Source organism: Seriola aureovittata, chromosome 1, assembly GCF_021018895.1.
Source record: "Seriola aureovittata isolate HTS-2021-v1 ecotype China chromosome 1, ASM2101889v1, whole genome shotgun sequence".
Lineage (NCBI taxonomy): Eukaryota > Metazoa > Chordata > Actinopteri > Carangiformes > Carangidae > Seriola > Seriola aureovittata.
Window position 1 is genome coordinate 7,412,145 of NC_079364.1, and position 25,588 is coordinate 7,437,732.

Here is a 25,588-nt window from a genome sequence, read left to right on the forward strand (position 1 = left end):
ATTTTAAACAGACGATCGATGATCCAAATGTGACAAAACGAGCTATCCCACTACCCAAGCACTGGAGTGAAGGTATCGCTCTGAGCCAGGTCAAGTTTACAGCCCAGAATTACTGATTTATCTGAGAGGGTTTTACAATATGAATAACATCAAGAACCCTTTATCCTTAGACCCTCGATTTAGATAGAGAGAAACACTCTGTATACATTTTTAATGCTACTAAATATCTGCTTACATCTGCCATATTAAACACTGATCACAGGAGCACAAAACATGCACATTTTCCATCTATGTCACTATATTTTTGTGACTATACCTGTAATTAATGTGTAAAAAAATACTGATTGGGCCCTCAAAGACGAACGTGTTTATTTGACACAGAATTGTTGTTTCACAGCATTTAATCAAGCTCATATAGTCACATCTTACATAATTATATTTAGGAAGACTGTTCACACACGTGATTTTGAGTTCCTCAAGTTAAAGCCATAAAAGGCCTTGCATCTGTTGAATATATTCTTCAGTTTTAAATTTCTCCCCACTCAGGTCAGAAGCACCTCCACTGTCCTGTTGCCGGTGACGCATGATGTCCTTGGCAATTCGCATGCTGGCAGCCTGTCCACCAGCCAGGTTTACTGCATGAGGTCCAACCTGTGTGTGTGTGTGTGTGTGTGTGTGTGTGTGTCGGGGGTGGGGGGTTGGGGGGGATACACACTCTGTAAAATGGTTGCACAGATTGTTGTTGAGACTTATTTTTGCACACCAAAACACTATAAAGTAGATCTACCTGAAGAGCGCTGTACTGCCCCATCAGATAGAGCGGACACCCTTCGGCCCACTGTAGGCTTTCTGATATACACGGCCAACCATCTATCACCTTCACCAGGGAGAAGCCGGTAATATTTTATGAATCTACTATTCTTACAACATGAAAGTAGAGCACATCAACACTATACATTTGTAAAATACATTTCTTTGTTCAACCCACCTGAATTGGGAATTCCTTTATCACCTCAGAAAGCAACGGGTCCTGCTTCGCATCAAGTTTGCAGCCGGTGGCGAGCCAGATCATATCTCCAGTCCAGTGGTCCCCAGTGCTGAGGGAAAGACTCCAGGCCTGGTTCCTGTAGCACCAACTGGCTTCACTCACCTGGACAGTTGGATGACATCCAGTTCAACTCACCTCACATTACATTATGTGACCTCACCCGACCTCTTGTTATCTCACCTAACCTACCTCTGATGTCACCTGATCTCATTTCATTTCATTTTAAGTAATCCCACTTTATTGCATTTCACCTAATTTCATCTCACCTCACCTCACATCACCTAACCCCTCATCTCACTTCACATCATATTATCTCATCTTACTTTTCCTGACCTCATCTGACTTGAACTGACCTCACCGGATCTACTTTCATCTCCCCTGACTTCACCTTATTGTATCTTCTGTACCTCGCATCATCTCGTCTAACCTAATATCAATTTTATTTCAGATCATTTGACCTAATCTCGCCTCCTCTCACTTAAGATCATGTCCCTTCACTTTACCTCATCTCATCTGACTTCCTCCTATCTCTTCTCATGTCAACTGACTGTCTCATCCTTAATGACCTCTCATTACTTCCTCTCATTTCATCTCATCTTACATGACTTCATGTCATTTTATCTCATGTCACCTCACATAACTTTACCTCATATAATCTCATCTTATTTTTATCACGTCTTGTCTCGTCTCATCTCATTCACTAAACCCTCATCTTATAACCCTGTGGGATGCACATGCACCATTACCTGACAGTATGTCTTCACATCCACCTGTCCATTCAGAATGAATGGCTGTAGGTGGATGTAGGCCTCTGGGGTGACAGCCCCACCTTTCCTTGCCTGGCGAATCATAGCCAGCCGTTTGTGAAGACTCCGTTCATTATAGAACTGCCGTAGGTACGCTTGGCCATCCATCTTGATACCGTGCTCCACATGGGAGTAACGACCCACCAGACTCTCCACGTCGCCCACATCAAACTGTTTCAACTGTAGAAGAAACAGTGAAGACTGATGTGCATGATGGAGGCAGGCAGGTATAGCTACAGTAAGTCTTTATGCTTGGTCCACATGCAGTTCCACACTGTCACTAGACCTGGAGGTGCTTCCTCATGACCCATGTCACATGGCTGGCACCTTGCTGCAGGGCAATTGAGACGACATGAGCGCTGGTCAGACCTCCACCAACTACCATTACCCTCTGCCCTGTCTCACACACTACACACAGTTCTAGACACACATAGGCATAAGGTACTTGTAAAGGAAAGTGCTGCAGTGGGGATGGGGGAATCAAACAGCCACGGACGTCTTCAAAAGCACAGAAACCTCAGGTGAAAGCAAAGTATTATACAATATTCTGACAGTTCTGGCAAATGTGCCAAAGCATCAAGGTTTGTAATGTTTTTTCTTAGCAGTACCAATTACCCGTTTGCTTTTCTGTATGATTGTGATGTTACAAAACGCTCAGAAGGAATCTGACTTACCTTGAGTGGGAAAAGCCTCTTTCTGTGTCTGACAATCTGTTTCTCTAAGTTCTTGCTTAGAATTTGTCAGATGGTGCATGAGGTGCACTGTGTGCTGCAGTCGCTCCTCTGGGTAGCTCTCTCCAATGCTTTTCACCCATGAAGGGATGTTTGCCATCTGAGCACGGGTTGGTCCTGTTGCCATAACAACCCGGTGAGCTTTTAGGATGCTGCCTTCTTGAAGTTGGACTTGAAAATACTTCACTCTCTTCCTTGCCCCATCTCCCTTCCTTTCAGTCACCCTCATGGCCTCCTTCACGCAGTCACTCTCTTCTTCCGTCTCTTCCTTGTAATCAATAACAGGGACGATGTGCTCCACTGTTCCCTTTACCAGCACTTTGCCCAAGTTGTGTCTCTCCACCTGTATATTCAGATTCATCAACTCAAACAACTCAGGAAATAGCAATGCTCAGGTTGTGGTTCTCATGCTGCTTAAAGGATAATGTCGGCATTATTCCATATAACTAGAATAATTAGACCTGATCCAAAATGCAGTCCACAACAGAGAGAGGACACCCACACTGAAAGCAGCCTGACGATTTATCCATTAATTAAATCAATTATAATAATAATGATAAGAATGTATGCATTCAGAATTAATGTAAAGTTATTGTAACTAAAATAATTCTCGTACATGCTTCAAAGATGTTAAATAAAATGAAAATGCATGCAAACAAGTTATTCATTGTCTTTAAATGTACAGTGACATGTACCATGCAAAATACACACACACACACACACACACACACACACAATATACTGTATGTCCCACCTGATCTTTAAAGAAGTCCACACTTAGTTTGGTTCCCGGCAGACTGAAGGACAAACTCTTCTTAAGCGTTGAGGTGATGTTTAGTCGTTTCTTCTCCTTCTTGCCAAGTCGCATGTCATTGAAAAATGCATTTTCGTCCAGAATATAAACCTGGTCTGGAAGACAGTGAAGCTCCGCTGATCGGTCACACTTTAAAACAAAGTCCTGCAGAGCTTTCTGTCAAGACAAACACACACACACAGACACACACACACGCACACATGATTATCTTTATTCATATTGTAGAAGCACCTTCCTCGTTTCTACTTCCGGGGAAGTTGTTTGTGTTTATACCTTATTGAGAGGGTCAGTGTGCACTAGTGTGTGTGAGCGCAGATGAGGGATGTTCAGAGCTGTGAACTGGCTCTCCCACAGAGTGGTCCACTCTCCATAGGAATCCACCACTCGGAGACTCAGCGGGGGGCAAGCAACCTTCTCTGATATCGTTGACTTTGCTGGCTGCTCCTCCAGTGTCATTCCTGCATAGAATGATGACAAACGACATATGGACTGAATTATAAGGGCAGATAGGAAGCAAAAGTCTCAGTTACTATGGTACTTCACATTGAGTAGTCACATCGAAAAAGGAGCGTTCATCAGTAAACTGAGGTAACCTGACTCCAGACTTCTCAATCACCCACATCTCAGATTTGTTCAGTGTTTCAAATGGAACGAATGAAACTAAATGCACCACGTCTGTCAAAATCTTTTTCAAAACACTTTTAAACACTTTTAAAATACTGGGTCAAGACTGAGTCAAGATTATGAGATTATATTATAGAGAATTATCTAAATTGCTAATTAGTAAATGGGGCGAGTAAAGATTATGTCACAAAATAAAAATGTTCATCACAATTTCCCAGAGCCCTGGTTCTAGGGCAAGTCTGGAATTTTTGCTTCAAAATATTTTTAAATGATCAATTGCTTTTATAAGTGATAGCAGTGGATTATTGATTAATCAACACATTTTTTCAGCTTTATTTGCAATTGTTATTGTCAAAATTATGACTTCAGATATATTGTATCTCATAATTATGATTTGGTAAGTAAAGTCAAATATACTGTACCAGTTGTTGCCCTCCTCTTCTTCTTCTTGTCACTGCAGCATCTGTTGTTGGACGTTCCTGGGTTTGTCCTCAGGGGGTCCGGGCAGGAGGGGGAGAAGGGTGGGTCATGTCTGGGGTCTGAGTTTGGGTCAGGGTCAGGATTGGTTAGCAAGCTCGCCAGGGTCAGCGCATGAGGGCCACCCCCTATTATTAACACATCCAGTATCACCATCTGAAACACACACAGACAAAAACACACAGAGAGACAATACGGGACAGTGGTAGACCTCATACAGTTAAAAACAAAGCTTGAGTTTGTCCCTTAAACTCTAATATGTTACCCTGACTGATGGGTGATTTCAAAATGATTTTATGAGGATTTATGGTGTTTTACGAGGGATTAGTACAGCATTCATTTCAAATTCAATCTCAGATGCAAACAAATGCGCTTTTTGTTCCGGTCAAACTGAATCCTGGTTCGTTTTCAACCTTGGTAGAATTCGTTTGGGCAGGTATTAAAAAAAACGAATTGCACTTGGTTGCGACCCACAACACTCGCACCGAGGCCCTTTCGAGGAGGTGGTCTCGGTCCGGTCCCAAACGAACTCTGGAGCGGTTCTTTTTTGGTGTGAAACAGGTCTGTGCTCGATCCGACCCTACTAGCAGGTGAACTCAAAAGTTTGAGCCCACACAGGACTTTCCTGCTCCCGCCAGACAATCAAATAAACGTAGTGAACGTTCTCACGTGGTTTGTAATGATGCATTTTGGTTCATTTTTCTCTGTATGAAAACAAACCAAACCGATGGGGAAAATGCTACAAGTTCACAAACTCATCAACTGAATCGGACCAGAGCAGATGAAATTTAGGTGTGAAAGCACCATAAGAGTCGAATGAACTTTGTATGAGCTGTTTCTATAACTCTGGAGAACTTCATCTGATATTTTGAATAGTTTTTACATTAGTCACAGCACTCACATCAATATTCAAGTTAGTAAAGCATTACAACACCTTCAGCTGCTACACTGATGACCTTCCTCAGATACACGTGTCGTGCAGAATCTCATGTATGTGAAGGATCAGTATGCTACAGTACCTGGTTGAATTTGGATTGTCAGCTTCTGCCAGCTTCTGAGACGGTGGAAACGTGGTCCGTATCTCAACTGTGGCATACTGCAGTGTACGATGGGAAACCTGAAATTTGGCAACAGTGGCGCGTGCCTGTCATGTAACTCAATCCACCTCAGCGTCTACAGATTTAGCTGGACTTCACTGGCCTGACTGGGAAAGCTGGAAATAGCTTCAGTGTGTGCTTGTATAAATTTAGTAACACGGCTCATCTCAGTATCAAAACAGTGAAGGTGTTGCACTAGCACTGGACTACGTTTGCAGTCGTGCACACATAACATTTTCTTTCTTTTCTTTTCCTTTATTTAACCGGATAAAAGTCTCATGGAGTTTTTATTATTTAAAAAATGTAATTATAACTATAAAAACAATATAGATAACTTTAAATAGAGTCAGATAAAAGGATTGATATCACTCTTGCGCATAAAGCTACCACCAACAGCTGGAAGAGGCTGTGCTTGGCCCAGAAAGAGTCGGGCACATAACCACCCATAAAACCACCAATTGTTGTTTTTTGTGCACATTAAACAAACAAGATGTAACATCAATGAGCTTTAGATGTCCTGTAGGTGGATTTTGTTACTGTTGGACAAAGCCAGGCCAGCTGTTACCCCTATGTACAGTCTTTATGCTAAGCTAAGCTAACCAGTAGCTCACCTGGCTGTGTCAGTCTCAAGTCCTGCTGATTGTTGTTTCCAAGGGGCAGAGGCAGCATGACAACAGGAACACTGTGGAGAATGGAGCAATGTTTAGTTATTTGGCTGATTGCCAACAAGATGAAGAAGGAGACTGATACAAATGAATGTGGATGTCAACAATGCACAATTTTAAACAAAAAATTCTCACCACAAGGTCTACTTACTATTTCCAAAGTCAAGCGTGTGCCTTCAAGCTCGGAATCTGTGTTGTCCATCCTAATTCTTCCTAATTGACTTTTATGCATACAGTATGTGGACACAGATATGGAAGAACAAGCACAGGGAGAGATTACAGTCACATAAGAGTGAACCTCTGCGTATCATAGAGTGATTGCCACACGACTACAGTAAATGAGAAGTACAGCACAGTCACGTTCAATACAATGGGACAAGATCATTTATAAAAAGCAGATCAATATAATCTGATAAAATAAAACCTCTTTAATAAAATACCATTAATGATTTCACACTGGCACAAAGAGAAAATGCAATAAATAAACTGACCATTACAGTTTGTGAAGAACGGACAATTATCGCTTCAGTTTCTAGGTGGATGGTTGATTGTAGAATCACACATAGAATAAACTTATGTTGTTTATTGTCCACTGTCATTGAGGAAGTAGTTTTCTTCCAGTTATTCCCATGTCTACTGTGACAGACTATAAAATCAAAATCAAATTTTGTGTCTTCATGCTAATGTTTGACTGTAAAAGTGCTCTGTCTTGTTATTGGTATACAAGTGAAAAAAAGGAAGTGAACATCCCGTAAAAAAAGACAAAGTCAGGCCTCTGCTGCTGTTAGTTATTGTGGTAAAATTGCCATAAAATAAGTTGCTTATATTAGTGAATTCACACATCTCTTGTTCCTCCATATTTGTTACAAGTTCTGTTTTCTAACAAAATCACACGCTGTGTCCCCTTTTTATTGAAGATTTACTAATCTTCATTTACTTCCTCTTCTGACATCAGTTCCCCATCGATGACCGTGTCAGTGGCCCTTCAGTCCTACTTCCCTTTCTAAAGCAGAAGCACAAACACACTAAAGGCTTTAAAACGGCCACTATCACTGGTATCGCCTTCAGTCTTTGGCATTATCAGGAGTGGACAATTCCAGCACCATGGATCTGGGGGTGGGTAAAAAAAAACCTAACTGTCTATAACACTGAACACTGCTAAATTTCAGATACATGTTAAAGATATGATTGTGTATATTGACTAATGCTGCTTGTTCAAAGAAAAATTTGTTTCTTTATTCCTAAATGTAAGGATTCAGTTAAGGGAGGCGTGGTCATTGTCCACCAGATCCAAGACGGAAAGCACCAGTATGAAGTTGGAAATGTGGTGAAGTACAAAAATGCAACTGGAGAAAAAATGTTTGTCAGGTATGACTCAGACACTGTTTATCCGACTTTTTGTTTTCATTGCAAACCCAAGTTTTCTCAGTGAATAATACATTTTTTTCAATGCTTGTGGAAAACGTATCCAGTCTCTGAGATTGGATAACTAATTTCTTGTGTTATACTAAAATAAAAATCAAGAATAGGAATCAATTTATTTATGGCATTTTTGAAGCCCCTCCGAAAATAAGCTAAAAAAAATCAATTAACAAATAAAAATCACAAAAAGACACAGGATTCTAAAAGAACATAAAAAGCTTTTAAAAAATGACCCTGACAATGATAATTTTAACCCCTCTCATAGAAAGGACATAGAAAAAAAACAAAAGATATGGGATTTCTAAAAGTAAATTTTTTATAAAAACAGTAAAATAATCATCTCATTGCTGTCAGTTATGGCACATAAACAAAAACAAGATCAGAGAGAACATTAAAAAAGAAACATAAACCCTTGCAGAAGAGAGGGTGAGTCAATAAAAATCTTTTGATTCATAATTCAAAGCTCAGTCAGTGCCAGCAGAACATACCACTTTCTAATAAGGCATACGTTATAATAGTGTTTATAAATAGTAAATAATGATTTTAATGATGTTAATTCGCCCTGAAATTATTAGTTGATTAATAGATTTTTTGATCAACAAAAAATTTATTGGAAACTATTTTAATATTTTGTCATTTATCATTCCGAAACCCCAAACATTGCAGGAGAGGAGACAAACTGATGCAGATAAACGGCGTAGACCTGCAGCTTCTCACACCTGAGGAGTTAGCACAGATGCTAGCTGACGGTAATCCAATGCTGGTGAGTTCATGGGCTTCCACTGTCTTGACTTTATTCTTTTCTCTATTGTATTTCGGTCTTTTAATCTGAGAAGACGTACCCTACCCAGGAGCGTGGTGGCACCTTATTTCCTCCTAAAGACCCAAGTAATGTTTGTTAATGAGTGAAACTACAATTTGTATTTTACATTACAGAGTAAGAAGAAGACTGTTCTGAGGCTGTTATCTCCTTATTACTCTTTAATCACGCAGTAACAACAAGGTTATTATGACCAGTTTTTTCAAACTTAAGTTTCATTTCCCTTTACCTTTCTCACTCTTTCTACCTCTTTCCTCTGAAAAGTCAAGTCATTACTTCCTTGTTCCCCATACTTTTGTTTTTTCTTCCACCATACCTACACTAGGTATCGGTAAGAATCTGTATGTTATTAGCAGGCTGTATTATAGTGTTATCACATGACATCAATTGTTGAGGTTTAGATTACTACGGTAACACTGTTTTTATATTAAATGATATTGCATTGCGCTGGAAGTAGGTCAACATAACATGACTTTGCACTGTCTACATGTAGGTATTGACCAGTGGAAGAACACAGTGAAGAATACAGTGCCAGTAAAAAGTTTGGACGCACTTTGTCCAAATATTTCACTGGTTCTGAATGTACTTCTGTGGTTTAAGGTGGAATTTAACACATAAAGTGTCCGACAGAAAAAGACACTGTCAATGCTCAATCTGACCCGACGTCCGTTTCTCTCTACCATCTCTTTAGAAGGTGCACAAGGCGGCCAAGGTGAAAGAGCACAATGAGCAGCCTTCCAGCGATGCAGACACTTTACATCCCGTCTCCATGGAATCCACAACTCTCAGATTCAGCACGGAGATGAGGAGGGAGGAGGAGAATGAAGTCGAGGAGGATGGGAATCTGGAGGAGGACGTTTGCGAAGGAGAAACTATGGAGAACGGAGAGAAGACGGATCTGCTTATCGTCACCATGAAGAAAACCAGCGTGTCTGTGGTGAAAGGGAGGGCCTGCAACCCCGGGAGTCCCTGTCAGGGATGTAATGGGATAGGATGTAGTTACAATGACGTCGTCATGGTGGCAGAATCCAGCACAGTGACGCTTGGTGAGGAAGTTCTCTTCTCTTCTCTTCTCTTCTCTTCTCTTCTCTTCTCTTCTCTTCTCTTCCTTTCTCTTCTCTTCTCTTCTCTTCCCTTTTCTTTTCTTCTCTTCTCTTCTCTTCTCTTCTCTTCTCTTCTCTTCTCTTCCTTTCTCTTCTCTTCTCTTTTCTTCCCTTTTCTTCTCTTCTCTTCTCTTCTCTTCTCTTCTCTTCCTTTCTCTTCTCTTACCTTCTCTTCCCTTTTAACCTGACCAGTTAATGAAATGAAACCATCTGTTGGGGAAATTTTTCTTCGGTGGAACTGAGACATTAATTATATGTCATATATATCTATATATATATCTATATATAGATATATAGATATATATCTTATATGTAATAAACTTTACTATATGCGCTCTGTTTGACTGCTCCCTGCTTCTCTTTCAGTTGCAAGAGGAAGCACCTTCAAAAAGGACAAGGTCGAGCGGGAAAATGTTTCAGTGGTACATGTGGCCACCCACCAATATCTCAGAGGTCTCTGCTCGCAGAAAACCATCTATGCTTCCCCAAATCCAGGTTAGTCATTGAGAGCAGCACGGAGCAACATGGTACGAAATAATCACCTGAATGATTTAAATGGCAGTAATCACATTTCTATTTATTTATTTGTCTGTTTGTTTGTTTGTTTATTTATATTGTGTGCATGTCTATCCAGAGAAAATCACCATCTACCACTACAAGTCAACCATTATGGGGAGGTCTTTCAAAGGAATACCAGTGGTCCTAAACTTTACCGGCTCCAACTGTTTCCTCAGGTGCTGCAAGGAAGGAGAGACGGTGTTCCTACAAGTGGAGGTAACAATTATGTTGAATTGTTGAGTATGATGAAAGAGAGATGAACCACTGACATTGAAAACACGACACTGTTGTTCTATTGCTCCATTGTGTTGAACCTCAAGAGGTTATTTAGAGTCAGTCCTACATACACTGTCCTGCTGCTGTAAATACTCACTATAACGCACCAAATGTGTACTAATCCGCCTCTGAAAATAGTCCCAACAAATGCACTATGTATAGTTACAACTAGTAACATTTGGTAAAAACTACTTTTAGGAAATTACTTTGTCCCTTTTAAAAATGATTTACAACTTCGAAGTGAAAATTAGACTAATGCATTCTTGATTTTGGGAATTTGTTGACAATAAGCTGAATAAAGAATACAAAAAAAAATTACATACATTTAAAACAGATAAAGCCTATCCACCAAGACTCAGCCATGGTTATGAACAATGTATCTGAACATTCAAAACTAATCAGCTCTCTAAAAGAGTTTCAACATTATAACCGTCATATAGGATTTATTACAGGACTGTTGTATTAGATTGCAATAACGCTACCACTACTACTTATCAAAACAACAGATTACAAAGTGCTTTACAAGAACAAAATGAAAAAGGAAACACAAAAAAGAATAAAACAACTTAACATGTTACATACAAACAATACTGTGTATTTCACGCACAAACCAACCTGCATACACATACGTTATAAAGAGTCTATTTTATAAAGAGTGCAGTCTTGAGATAACTTCTGTTATGAGTTTGTGCGATATAAATAAAATAAAATAAAATAAAAAAAAGAAGAATGCTGTGAATACACACATGCAGGAAAACTTACCCAAATTAAATAAGATTACAAGAAAGATGATTCAATTCTAAATAGGAGAGAATTTTAAAACAGTATTAAATTTGGTTAAAAGTTCATGGAACTCATCCCTGAAACCATCGAACCCTACTACTATTTCAGGGAAGTAAGAAGTACAGTATATTACTAAAACTATTGAAGTGAAATTGTTTTGTTTTCAATTTAAACGTGAGTTAAACAAGTTGATTATTAGAATTCTGATACTAGAAAGCAAAGTAATCCACACTTTTGTCGTTGTAGACGTGCGAAAAGCAGAAGCTGAAGCAGATCTCCAAGTCTGATGAGAGCACCCTCTCCTTCGTCTTCTACATGAAGACCGTCCCTTCAAATCGCACAAAGTTTGAGTCAGTGCTGCACCGCGGATGGTTCATCCAAATACTCAACACGGACTCAGTGGTGAGGATGCAAACCCTGGATGGACAGCAGGAAGAGCACACATTCCTCTTTATCATTCAGAAGTGATGGAGAGTCATTTTCTTCAGGTGCATCCACAGTTCTTAGTCAAGTCAGTTTAACATTCAAAATTCTCTTGTGAATTTTTGTTTGGGTCTTGAAGTTGATGTTAAACTTAAGAAAAACATGAGGGGAGCTCTGTGGTTTGAGATATCTGGTCCAGTAAAGGAAACCAAGGTCACTGTGTCAAATTCTGCTATTGCAGAAGTGCGTAGATATGTATCATACAACTATGTCTAATTCAAAACATTTGTGTGTATGTGTGTGTGTGTGGTCCAGACTTAGATATGTGAGATCTTTTTTTGGAAATCAGTTGTTGTTGTTTAAAGTGAAACTTTTGTTACATGCATGAATATTTTGTGTATGTAACTTTATATATTCAAAATGAGTAAAAAAAAGTTGATGTGATAATAATTTTATTTATTTAACACTTTTGAATGTACATTATTATGAGATGTGAGAAAAATTACGTGTCATATAAACTATGTACATGAATCCAATTAACACAAACATTAATTGAATTCTGAATGACTCGCTATATTAAGCTTGTACTTAGTGCTTTTGATCATATAATGTCAACATGTACAGATATATTACTGATGTATTACCACCCAAACTGTACATGCACATATTATAAATAAGAAATAAAACTGCTTCCATTGGTCAACTGTGTATTTTGTGTATGTTACAATAATTGAACGCGTTGAATCCACACACACTGTCATTACCATGTTCTTTGAAAATGCAGCATTTCAGTAATATACATGAGACTTACATTTTCAATAAACTTAGCACTGGCTATATGTGGTAACCAAATACTTTGTTTTGCCTGACTTCATTTTCTTATGCACCTATCTACCACATGTGCATTACAACATTTAATTTGAAATTTAGGACCAAGAGTGTGAAATATTATTATAAAAATGGCTGACTGTCATAGCCTTTTACTGAATACAGCAAAAAATAAGGTTGGATATTTTTGAATTATACAAACGTAATGTTCTGCAAATCACAAAATACAATTTGAAAGCAACAATAGAAAAAACAATGTACTGTCTGAAAGGACCTATATTGTTATGAGTAAAATATATTGTACTCAAAAGAATGCTATGACTTTTGTACTTTAACTTTTATTTTGACTAATTTTGCACTTAGTGTGTTCATGATATAATAATACAACTTAAAATACACTTGACAACACTTAAAAGGGCTATAGTAACGCTCTAGTAAAGTTATTAAGTTTATCGCTGTACTCGCAACGTGTCTTCTACAATGAGTAAACAGCTGTTAATGTTTACATTGGCTATGTAGCAATAGCAAAAACTTACATATAGCACCTTTAAGTAAGATTGACTGTGCTATCTTGAGATCTCATTAAGTTATAAAAATTATATTTAAATACACCCTTTTTCTTAATGCAAACATTTAATATTAATATTAATATTTCAAGTATAATGTTTTCATATGTGTTTTTTCAGTTATTCAATTTATATTAATAGCTGTTCAAAAGACATTAGTTAATTTAAATATACACAAAGTACATGGTAAAAAAAATTATTCTATTTCTACAAAAAAGTCTGATTAATTGCACTTAATGGTATATCAAACTAGAATAGTAAAATAAACTTAAGTGTAGTGAAGTATATGTTAAGCTGTACTTCTTATTATACCACAAATATTATATTAGTATATCAAAGTTGTGCAGTTTAAGTGGATTTACATGGAGGTATACCAAGTGCACTTTTTACAGGGGCATTCACTATACTATAACAATGAGAGACAAACTAAAACCTTTACACATATACACAATAAGAGATGTTGATGTTTGATGAGAGGCCATGCAGCACCGGTGGAAGAGGGAAAGGCTTTATCAGATCAAGAATTTTCGCTTTCTTATTCTTGGACAGTGACTATGAGCCTACTGTACGAGAACACCTTTCTTCTGTGCTTCGCTGAATCAGAATCCAGTTTGTTCGTCATCACTGTCCTCAAAGGCTTTGTTAGTTTGTGCTTCAACGGATGCATCGTAGGGATTCTCCATGCCTGTCTTCGCAGATTTCCTACAAAGCACAGAGAGGAACACAACATGTCTCACAGTCGTGCAAGTAATTGGTCTAACATGTTAGTGACGAGTCCGGAGACCAAACTCACATCTTGCGCTCTCTGACACCAGACACGACGAGGTAGATGCCCATTAGCACCACGATTCCCATGACCACTCCAAACACCACGAGCCACACCTCCACCGGCTGCTCCACGGGAGGGGCCAGTGTTGCTGGGATACCCAAGAATTCCAGCGTCAAGTCATCCAACTGGAAGGCGTCGTTGATTCGGCCTCGAGATAACCTGAGATCAATAATGAAAACAATGAAATGGGTTTATTATTGCTCACACTTATTAAATGTCATCAACTATAGCAGCAAGAAATTGAACTCAAATCCTTATGTTTGAAAAATATATATGTGTGTTTGTTTGTGTGTGTGTGTATAGATACAGTAAGACAATGACAGTGTTAACATGCTGCTGTTAAGTTGTTAATGTTTACCATGTTCACTATCTCAGTTTATCATAGTGACATGCTAACATTTGCTAATTAGCACTAAACTCTAAGTACAGCTGAGGCTCATGAGAATAAATTTTTCAGGTATTTGGTCATAAACCAAAGAAATGGACCTTGAGTTATTACAATTCATCTTGAGGAGGAAATTAATGTTGCAAAGTCAAGGCATCACCGAAGTCATTAGGATTCAATCTCTGGGCACCATGAGTTTTAACAAAATAGGGTAATTCATTCAATAGTTGTTGAGAAATTGGTGGACTGGAGATCGTGTGACTAAAAATCCTTCCAAATAAATATAATAAGCTAGGCTATTACAGCGGCTAAGGGGGTCTGTGAAATATACAGGGTAAAACAAAACAAGTGTGTTGCAGTGTTTGGAATATACTGTATGTAATCAAAATGCATTTGCGTGCTGAGCGAAGCTTGTGCCTCACCTGACGGCAGCCTGCACATCAGTCTTTGGGATATATGTAGAGGGATTTGCTGGGTTGGTGACCACAAAGTAGAAGGAGATTCTGGCAGTCTCTTTATATGTGAGGATGTTCTCTGCTCTGCAGGTGCAAACAGAATAACAAAAGAGTAAGGAAAACAAAAAATAAAGTGTTGTCATAGTTTTAGGTTAACGCAGTTGATACTGACGTGAAAGGAAGGCTCTCGTTCTTTTGCATGTAGTACTGCCTCAGAGCGTACGCAATGTTGGCCTTGAACAGATACAGCTCGTTGGTATTCCAGACGTACTGAAAAACATTTTAGTTCATTACTATTTGCCATGATATCAAACACACTGCAGTTCACTTTACTTTCATGTGAAATCAGATACTGTAACTCTACAGTAATAACACCTCTAATAGTGATGAATAATACTCACAGCGTTATCGCCCAAGGCAGCCTTCAGACTTAGTCTCACTTTAATGGCATACTCTGAATCTGTAAATAAATCAAATCATTTATTTGCTTTAATAAATTAATGTGATTTGATCGTGTAAATATTTGACATGAAAACACCAATGACTTAAGTTTGTGTGGTTTTTTCCACTTCCTCAAAAAAGTCCTCTGGAATTTTTTTTTAACTTCAGTTGCTAGAAGTAACATCAAGTGTTAGTCACAGTTGTTACGTAATGACGAGAGAGTTGTATGTCCACAGATACAGATTATATGCTTCTGGGGCAGCTTTTCAGATCTATCAAAAGGTGTTCAATTGACTGTTTGGTTTGGATTCAAACACTATATAAAGATGATACAACGTTATAAATACACTCAACCCAGATAGATGTGCTGTGCGGGAAAGCTTAAAGGAAGAGTTCAACATTTTGGGGAATATGCTTACTCATTTTTTAGCAAGACTTAGATGAGAATATTAATTCCACAATTTATATAAAGCTCCAGCCACAAGAGGGTTAGCTTAGCACAAATACCCATAAAACCATGTTGTTTTTGCATTTCGGTTTTTGTATGGATTAAACAAACACGATATTACTTTAAGAAAATGAATGGTAAATATGGTGGTAATAACCTTTTGTACTCACATGGATCTATTGCTGTCTCCCAGCCTACCATCCTGTTGTGTTTCTTGTTCTCTACCTTCAGCCAGTCGTGAAGTTTTTGAAAATAGTCCAACAGGGGGCGGGCGTCCATCTTAGTGTCACCGGATATCGTATCCAAAGCCCTGGTCCATGACTGGGACCGTCCCAGCTCTAACATATTCCTAGGAGAAAATATTGCTAATGATGATGTTGATGATGATAAATTACTGCTGCATTTATAACTGTGTACCACAGTGTAATTGAATGTGCTACAACAGAAACGAGATGTTATTTCTCTCTTAATTTCATGCAGGTACATGGACTATTCAAACAGAAAATGTACAGGTTTATCACATGGATGACGAAAACAACTGAACAGACGTGAAAGAGGAACTGGAAGTCGGTCGTACCTCAGCTTGGTTCCTGCTGCTGTAGAACCTGTAATGTCACATGTAGACAAGGCGTCTGTGTGGCCGGATGCCTTGCAGAGCGCTTTTTGGAACTGAAACTGGTAGATGGTTCTCGTGAAGTACCTGTATTCACAACCAGTGAGAAACGCACACACATGGGTGATGTCTCATGGCAGAACTGGGACAATTTTCTTTACAGTAAGTAGCTTTCTAGTGCAACAACTAGCATACATATAACTGACCACTGTGATAAACCTATTCTGTTATAGTAGCAAATTCTTCATGTTTTTTTAAGTGTATAAGTGTATTTGGACCTGAAACTGACTATATATACTGTATATAATGCTCTGTTTTAAATGTTAAGGATTTAAGAAATGGTTCTGCTCTAAAAACTACTACTAACTTGTTCTTTCCACCTAATTTCTCTGAGAATGTATAGACAGAACTGAAAAGATAACTCTCAGCAACACAGATTTCAAGACGATCCAGAATCAACATGGCTGGAGTTAGGTGTTATGTTTTTATTTCCGTGAAGTTTAGCTTTATAGAGGCAGCGTTACCTGATGAAAGAATAGTCTCCGGATACGTGGAACAGAGCGGGCGGGTCACAGTAAGTCTCATCTCTTGGCACTGGCTCCACCACGCCTACCAACTCCCTCCTGTCATGACAACAGAGAGTCAGCTATGGTGCAGGCTTTAAATCTGCCTGCAGTATGTCCACTTTTTATGTCATTACCATATTTGACTACAGTGATATTAGATGTCAACAGATGTTTTCTATAATTTACTACATAAATTATCTGGATCATTTATAGGTCTCTGCTTACTTCATCTCCCACCAGCGCTTCATCCATTCGTCCTTGGAGATGTTCCCTGCAAACACCTGCCACCTCCATTCGTCCAGCATGTAGGTGAATGGCAGTGTGGCCACGATGGTGAGCGCCTGTTTCAGCAGGAAGTTGATCTCCGTTTCTGAAAGGCAAAAAATAAACAAAAAGAGTTTGTGATATAGAGAGGGAAAAGATCAGAAAGCTGAAGCCGAAGCAACATTTAGGCGTTAAGCTTTGTGGTAAGGATGTTGAATGAATTTTTACGGAGGAATACTATTCTTTTTTGGGACGTTTCAGTGAGCTTACTGCAGGTCATGTTATGCAGTAAACAGGTGAATACAGGTGTGATGTGGTCTTTGTAGGTAGCCCTAACAGTGCTGAGGTTAATCTTATCCTGCATGTCATTCAAGGGCAGCGACCCAAAGACACATCAGTCAGACCTACTTTTTCAAATTCAGATTCTCTACAGTGGGGTCAAAAAGTCTTCTCATTCTGGAAAAGTGATCTCAGACCTTTCAAAATTTGATATTGTATCTCCAGTTTAGTGTTTTCCATGGGTTTCTGCCAGGTCAATTGTTCATTAATATAGTTGCTTCTCTGATTTCTAAATATGTCAACAAAGCTTTGTCATATATGAAGCTATAAAACTAGTCTGGGTTCAACTCAAAAGTTCAACCTGCAATAACTGATGTTTTGGCCACTTGGGGGCTGACTCTGGTGGAAACTGATGGGGGTGGTGCTAATTAATTAATTATTTTTTAAATAAAACTATTACTATAACTATGTTTTGGTTTGACAACTGTCAGTGTTATCTACATCCATCAGCAGTACCGTTATCATAGAAGAAGTCAGCCGGCAGGAGATCCAGGCTCTTCAGGTGTTTGGGCGTTGCAGCAGAGAGAGACATGATTTCTCCCACACCCTCGTGGAAACCCTCGTTGGCTCCGTCCCTCAGGAGGTAGGACAGGTTGCGATAAGCCATCTGGTACTGGTTGTGACCCATCTCGTGGTGCACCGTGAGGAAGTCTTCCATGTTGACCTTGGTGCACATTTTGATCCTGAAGGCATCATGGGAGAAGTGTTGCTGTCAGCAGTTATATTGTGTGATACAGACGTGGCAAGATACCATATCAGATATACTGTACCAATAAAACAGCCGTTGCAATAACATCTGATCTGATGAGTCAGATATGACACTGAAGGTTCAATAAAATGAATTATGTCCTTCTCTAAAGGGACAGGTGGAATAACATGGTTTCATGGACAATAAGTTTTATTCAGTAATTTTAACCCAAACTGACTGAAAACCTGACTGACTTTGATTTTGCATTTGTACAAACTTTATTGCTAAAGACACTGAAACCTCCTAAAGAGTTTGTGCTGGGGCAACTATATGGATTAATAATTGACAACATTAAGACTTTGTTTATCTTTATCAGCAGGAAAGAATGACTCAGAGATCAATCAGCAGCATTGTTCCAGCAAGTTCATATTTATGGCTCTGGTGTCCTGATCTACAATCAGATTACTCTTAGGACAGCACAAAAACACATGAATCATCTCAACAGCTGTCAATTGCCAATATTAAAGAATGTGAACTGCACTCATTAAATCTTGGATTATTAATAAGGTTATTAAAACTGTAAATGATTATATTGTTTTTAATGTCTTAATGTCTTAAATGTATTGTTTTATTTCTATTTATTGTCATTTCATTGTTTTTCATTTTTATTCTTTGTTCTCAAGACAGTACTTCATGTACATGTGTGTGTATTCAATAAAGTATATCATTAAAAAAAAGGATCCTACCTAAAGTCCTCTCTGTTTCCCATGTCCCAGGCTGTGGGGTGACAGACAACCTTGCGTCCATCCTCAGGCTTCACCAGCATGGAGTCATTCCAGAAGTTGTCAAACATCTTGTACAGGCCCACAGACATGAAGAACTTCTCTGCTTCTTCGAAAAGCCTACGCTCAGTCCAACCCTGAAGTTTAAAGTGACATTTGGTAGACTCAGGATTATTGTTTCTTTAACACTGCATGCATTTCTTGTCTCTTATATTATTCAATATACAAACAGAATAACAGAATCAACTTAATTGTATCTACCTCTGTCACCATAGTTTTGCTGACATCAATATCTGGTTTGTCAGGGTAGGGGACGGACAGAGAGTACAGGTTGGTCCAGAATCTCCCCCACATGTCACCTGAATAATCAGCACAAAAGGTTATTATTATTCACTTGAAGTTAAGTAGATGCAGACACAGAGAGGTTCTTCTACAGTCGATCATATACATTATATTACATCTGTTGAATTAATTTTTTCCTTCGTAATAGTGTCTATCTGTATCGTTACCTTTAAACAACCAAATTATTGAATAACATTTCCCTGAAAGTCATCTTAATATATACATGATATGAACAATTTACAGCTTTAAAATACATACTTCAAGCTTTCACAAGCTGTCACTCTGATTTTTCCATTCTGTTCAGTCTAACATAAACAAAGTGGTAGTGATGAGACCTCGACAACAGAGGGAGACATACTTCATACACATCCACGATCATTGGAAACTCTCTGCTCTGAAGCTGTACTTTTTATAATGTGACATACAATCTTTCATAACTACAGCTCTTCGATGCACTGTAAGATCATTTTGTAATGTAATTTATGATGATGTTATACTACTTTTGCACACCTGAGTTACAGTGCTCTACTGCTACACAGCAGACTGTTGTTGCGCAATTAGGTGTGGATCATGTGTGTGAGGCTACTCCCAATAAGTATTACTATCTATCTCTATATTTAGCAAAGGGATTTTCCAATCTCCTCTTCTGTTTGTGTTCTGCTTTTCTTACTTCCTCTTTTAGACTTTCAAGATAGTTGTATTCTATGGATGAAAATAAAAGTGAAGAATTTCTGTCCCAAACTCAACAGAAATCATTTTCACTACAAAAACAAGTTTATGGTCAGTGATATCAGCAGGGTTAATATTTGCGTTTGATGCACGTGACTGATCAGTTCCTCAACATACCCAGCAGGTGGGCCGGCAGAGGTCCTTTCGGATCAATGTGTCCTGGGTAGACCTCTATAAGTCTGGCTCTCACATAGGCATGCAGCTCCTTGTACAATGGCAGGATCTGTGAAAAACCCCAAAAAAACCCTTTTGTTTTATTTCTTCTTCTCCTTTTTAACCATTGTATTTATTCTGTTTTGAACCGGTGTCACACAAGCTTGGAAGTTTTTTTTAGAGTCTTTAAGAGTGGATTTTTCCAACACACACATTTGGGGTTCAGATAACAAAGATGTTCAGTGTTTTTCCTCTCAAAGTAACACACAGTAGGAAATTTACAAAGGAAGCATAACAAAGGAGCAAAGGAAGTTTAATATGAGAAACATAAAGTGCCACTGTCTTCCAAAAACCTTTGATAACAGGACAGTCCCATACACAGTGATGGAGAAATGTAAGTTCTCATTAAACACATATATTGTAAACATCTGTAATGTAAATGCCCAACTCTGCCTTTATAATTTCTTTTACATTTTTCCTCAGAACAAGGAGCCTGCTAATGTATAAATCAATAATCTTACACACAAACGTCCAACAAGGAGCCAGATCCACTGGCATGGCTGGATATTAGACGTACCTCTTTGTAAACTGAACGGACATCATCCATCAGCTGATCTCTGGTGTACTTGTACCGAATGTCATCCTCAAGGGTCTCATAGTTATATCTCCAGTAAGCACCGTAGTCTTCAAAACCTGTGTGTGTTTCAGAGAGAAAAAGAAAGTGTGAGACAGACACAGTTCAGTTTACAAAAGTCTTTGTTTTGTGTGGTTTGAAGTTCTGACAGTGATGAACCCCATGCTAGGCTACTGTGGTGGGTAATCAGCTGTTTGTTAACTGTGTTCAATGAAGTTATTGGGAGGATCCAGCCGGTACGATCACTCAACATTTTCAGCTGTGTATTTTTCCTATCAGACATTATCTTCACCCATCCACATTCTACAGTTTTATATCTGTATAGTTCCTTCATAGTCTGGATTCAAAGTATTTTCACTTGGATATATGGAAGCTTTTAAAGTTTTCATCGAGACAAACAAAAGCACCAAGACTGAGATCATCTGTAGCACATTAAAAATATATTACACATCCTCACAATAATCCCACACCAAGTGGCATATTATTCTTTTGAATGTATCACCGTTTAATTTGGCAGCTTCATTCTTCAGATCCACGTAATCTTCGTACAGAGGCCTCATTCTCTTCCCCACCTCTCTCCTCCAGCCCTCCCACACATGCAGACGCTCGGAGTAGTTTCGGCTGTTGAACATCACGTGTTCCAGGCCTGGAAACAGAAGAAGTCCGCAAGTCAGAGACGGAGAACATTCATCTCAGATAAATGTTTGTCTTTTTTTTTTTATTAACTCTGTTAAAAGAAAAAAAAACAGCGGTGGAATGTTACTAAGTACTTTCACTTAGTAGTACACTTACGAGGTATCTGTACTTTACTCAAGTTTTTAAATTTTATGATAACTGATATTTCTGTTCCACAACATTAATCTGACAACTACAGTTGCTAGTTATAAATATGATCAGTTTACAAAATATGCATTATTATAAATTAAACTACTTTTAACAATGCATTGCATTTTATAAGCTCATCAGACTGTTTTTTCATGTAGAATATTAATGTAAAAAGTATCTACAGCTGTCAGATAATTGTAGTAGAAAATATTTCAGGTGCAAGTGAAAATATTTCATTATGATATTTCACTCTAAAACGTAGTGGAGTAGAAGTATAAAAAGGAAACTACATTGCACTTATGGGTAAATGTACTTTGCTGCTTTCCACCACTGGAAACACGTCACTGTGATCCTGTATTTAATTTGTTTTTGTCCGAATTTGAAATGAAAGAACTAAACATTATAATGATCAGGATCTTGGTAAAACCTTTGTTCAAAAACTTTGATAAAATCCATTTTCCTTTTCTCAGTGTCCATGTTAATTATAAACTGCTCTAACTAACTTTGCCTGACAGCAGCAGGAACCCACGTTGCCATAACAGAGTTTACCTGGCTCCAAAGTCTGGCAGTTAAGGGGGTCGTCGATCAGACACACTGTTGCTGTGCTGTAGATTGTACTCATCTCACTCATGATCTTGCTCAGCTGCAGGCAGGTTGAAAAGAAAACACAAGGTTAAATGTGATTTGTTGATCAATACAAGTGATGGAACTAACTCAAAACTACTGTAGCAACTAGTCCAGAAGGTGCAGCTTTTATAAACATGAAAGAAATGTGCTTTTAAGACATATCTGTAAGAGAAAGACATTTAACATGGAGAAGCTGTCTTACATGTGCAGCCTTATCCTGGGACAGAGCACCAGAGCCTTTGTCTTGCAAGGAGATGAGCTGTAATTTGATTTCTGGATTCTTGATCTGGTCGATGGGGAATTTCAGGGACTCTTCTGACATCTGGGTGTAGAAATTGCCCCAAATTTGCCCCTGCTCTGACTGCAGAGAATGAAAACAGACACATCAAATTATGTCAATCAGTCATTTACACAACGTCTGTTTTTTTACTTCATTTAACCACATGCTCAATATCTTTAGGCACCTTTCAGATGTTTCCCCCGGTGCTTACCAGTTTGTCTGAGTTCTCCTTTGTGATGTTGGTGTTGTAGGCCCATGATGCCAGAGAGTACTGGTACATACGTGCAGTGGCCTCCTCGTCGAACCTCTGCAGAAACTCCTTCGCCTTGAGCTCTAGGTCTGACTGAGCAGACACAGCGCAGGACACAGCCAGCAACGTTACAAGAATCCTAGCAGACATCTTGGCTGCTTCAGCACCATCCACACACACAAACTAACTCTGAGAAGGAGGAACACTGTGCAGTTATACAGTCTCAATAACCTTCTGTGCTGCCTTGGCCTTTGGACAGCAGAGCCATAACTGTGGGTGTATCTGAGTTTTCATGTACAGATAGAACAGTGAACGTCACCGTGGGAGTCTATGTTATAGTTTGATAGATTATCAGTCGCAAAATAGACAAAGGTGTACAGTTAGTTACATTTGTGCATAGTGAGTGAATACGCTCCTCTGACAAGGCGTCTGTTGGCTTTCAGCCTGTCAACATGAGAATGCAAATCAAAATCTTTTGGCATAAAATGAAAAGTCAGATGTTATAAATATGAAAGCAAGATGACTAATGTATAAATTACAATGAATGTTGTAAATGAATCAAGTGGGAACTAATTTCTATCATGGCATTTTACTAAAAATTTCTGCACCTTTACATGAAAGACACCAAAAATATTATATGACGAGCTTTTATATCTCCTCTTGAAACCAATTTTAATCTTAAGGCTTTTTCTCAACTGGTGGAATTTGTTGTGATTGTTTTCCTTGTTCTGTTTCTTGTTTTATCTTTTATGTTCAGATTTAATTTAGTTTTTATTCCTTCTTTTATTCCTTATTTTTGAAAGGTTCGCTACAAATAAAGTTATTATCATCTCTATAATTAACGGAGGAACTATATAGCATTAGACGAGCCTCCAACTTTCTTATCGTGTGGCGGTGGATTTCCGAGCACAAAACAAAATGCAAGTCACGCACCACAGTGTTGATAAGAAATCAGCTGTGAGGGCAAGGTTTATTATTATTTAGATTTATTACCGTCACTAATAGATTACTCAGTACAATCTCTTCCTCTGCTACAAACAAATCAATAATCTACTAAAATATCAATAAAATAAAAACATAAAAAATAATCAGAATTGTTTTTGTATCCGCAGCAGCAGCAGCAGCAGCAGCAGCAGCAACGTAACATCAGTTCAGGAAATCTTTCAACACTCGGGCCTCAGTTTACCACTCTATCACGGCTTGTTCTTGGAAGCATTTATCTGTTAATTTGTGCTTTTAGTGCCATCATCCTCGTTCTCATTGATCATGTTTCTATCAGAGCTGGAAATACACTCAGAGCACCTGCATTGCCTCCCTGAACATTAACTTGAATGCAACAGTGCCTTCCTGTGGAAACAGCTGGAATAATCAATCTCCATAAAGTTCACATTTTTTTTCAAATCAAATTTGTTGTTGATCCCTGTTGAAATTAACTGCACTTACAAAGTTCTGATTATAAGCCTCCACTTGTTGTTAGTATAAACTGTACATGACGCTATTTGCGTGGAGCCATTTTGATGAATTTCACCAGATGAAGGTCAGAGGATTGAAACGTTGTGAACAGAGAATACAATGACAGATTTTTACCTTTTGTTCACTAAAATAATGGAAGGAAAAATTATGATTCTTCAGAGTTATTTCCCACAGTCGAGGAACAAGTGCTCAGATCCTTTATTTAAGTAAAAATAGCACTGTAATAAAACAATTTAGACATACTTCATTAGAGATCAAAATCTTACTTTGGTAAAAGTACCAAAGTATTATCAAAAAAAATGTAGTTAAAGTTACAACAATAAAAGTACTCACTATGCTGAACAACAGGTTGAAATATTCCCCCAAGATGGCAGTTTTTTGTGTTTTTCTTTCACTTTTCATAAAAGAATAAAGTGACTTTGAATAAAGTGACTTGATCAGGTTTTTTTTTCCACTGAAGAACGCCTAACATTTCAAAAGCTCATCATGATTCTTTTTACGAGAAATTATATGCAAAATAAGTGCAACTATCACATAAATGTAGTGGAGTTAGAAGTAAAGCCCGGGGTCTGCCTTTGGAAACATGAAGTAACATCAATACTCAAGTAAAGAACAAGTACCTCAAATTTGTACCTAACAGTACTTGAGTAATTTTACTTTGTTACTTCCCAGTACTGCTGAGCTCACTTGACATCTTTTTGATATTAACATGTCACTTGGTGAACATGCCTCACGTTTAAAGGGAGGGCAATGTTCAAGTTATATAGAAAAATGTAAAGCCATGGAGAATTTCACACAGTCACAATATGGTTCATTCCCACTAGCATCAGTTTTCCTTTGCTTGTTTTAAATGATCACTGTATGATTTATTTTCTGGGACGCATACATTTACAATGATGTGTTCTTGGCAGCTCAGAGTGAGGTCCATGATGGGTTACTGTCAATCTGCGCTGCCTCAAATTTGCTGCAACAGCAAGTTTACTGCCGACATGTCTATATACAGACTCAGCCTAGAGGCTATAGGCTAATCACCGTGAATGGATGAGACAACAGCCGGGCTTAGCATTCTGGAAACTGACATTCAGCAAAAAAAAAAAAAAAAAACAAACAAACTGGACATCGTTCAGCTACAGTATAGGTCCCTGCGGTAGGTGAGCTGCTCTGAGAAGTTTACAGTTTAACTATTTAGAGCCACAGTGTTTGACCATACATATACTGTACAGTGAAGTGTGCATTGCATCATATTCTGATGGTTTATTCTGTATGTGTTGCATTAAATTCTATTTTGTACTGTACTGCTTTTTAGTCTTCTACTAGAAAGGAAGGAAACAGGAAGGAAACAGATTTGACAGAAATTTACAATCATGGATTTTCTTTTTTTCTTAAATCTCTTTTTATACCAGAAAATTGAAACATAATTATAT

At 38.3% G+C, this 25,588-nt stretch overlaps 3 protein-coding genes across 3 annotated transcripts; 1 reads left to right on the top strand and 2 right to left on the bottom strand.

The window, feature by feature from the left end:
- Positions 1-354: 354 nt before the first annotated feature.
- On the bottom strand, positions 355-5,610 carry zgc:113276 (uncharacterized protein LOC553748 homolog). Its single transcript, XM_056378158.1, has 10 exons — positions 5,520-5,610; positions 4,446-4,656; positions 3,673-3,857; positions 3,340-3,555; positions 2,529-2,928; positions 2,141-2,274; positions 1,795-2,034; positions 989-1,150; positions 788-877; positions 355-651 (listed from the first exon to the last, which is right to left on the bottom strand). The coding sequence occupies exons 2-10, from the start codon at positions 4,654-4,656 to the stop codon at positions 481-483; spliced, it is 1,809 nt and encodes a 602-aa protein (XP_056234133.1). The 5' UTR covers positions 5,520-5,610; the 3' UTR covers positions 355-480.
- Positions 5,611-7,320: 1,710 nt separating this feature from the next.
- On the top strand, positions 7,321-12,350 carry il1fma (interleukin-1 family member A). The gene is made up of 7 exons (XM_056374622.1): positions 7,321-7,378; positions 7,515-7,630; positions 8,351-8,447; positions 9,196-9,550; positions 9,974-10,102; positions 10,242-10,381; positions 11,471-12,350. Exons 1-7 carry the CDS (start codon positions 7,367-7,369, stop codon positions 11,690-11,692), a joined length of 1,071 nt encoding a protein of 356 aa, XP_056230597.1. The 5' UTR covers positions 7,321-7,366; the 3' UTR covers positions 11,693-12,350.
- Positions 12,351-12,494: 144 nt separating this feature from the next.
- Positions 12,495-22,841, bottom strand: ace2 (angiotensin I converting enzyme 2). Its single transcript, XM_056374513.1, has 18 exons — positions 22,653-22,841; positions 22,364-22,522; positions 22,084-22,177; positions 21,212-21,355; positions 20,653-20,768; positions 20,040-20,145; positions 19,113-19,210; positions 18,816-18,988; positions 17,838-18,064; positions 17,004-17,148; positions 16,737-16,835; positions 16,177-16,299; positions 15,770-15,948; positions 15,112-15,170; positions 14,883-14,980; positions 14,678-14,794; positions 13,835-14,029; positions 12,495-13,743 (listed from the first exon to the last, which is right to left on the bottom strand). Exons 1-18 carry the CDS (start codon positions 22,839-22,841, stop codon positions 13,641-13,643), a joined length of 2,424 nt encoding a protein of 807 aa, XP_056230488.1. The 3' UTR covers positions 12,495-13,640.
- Positions 22,842-25,588: the final 2,747 nt, after the last annotated feature.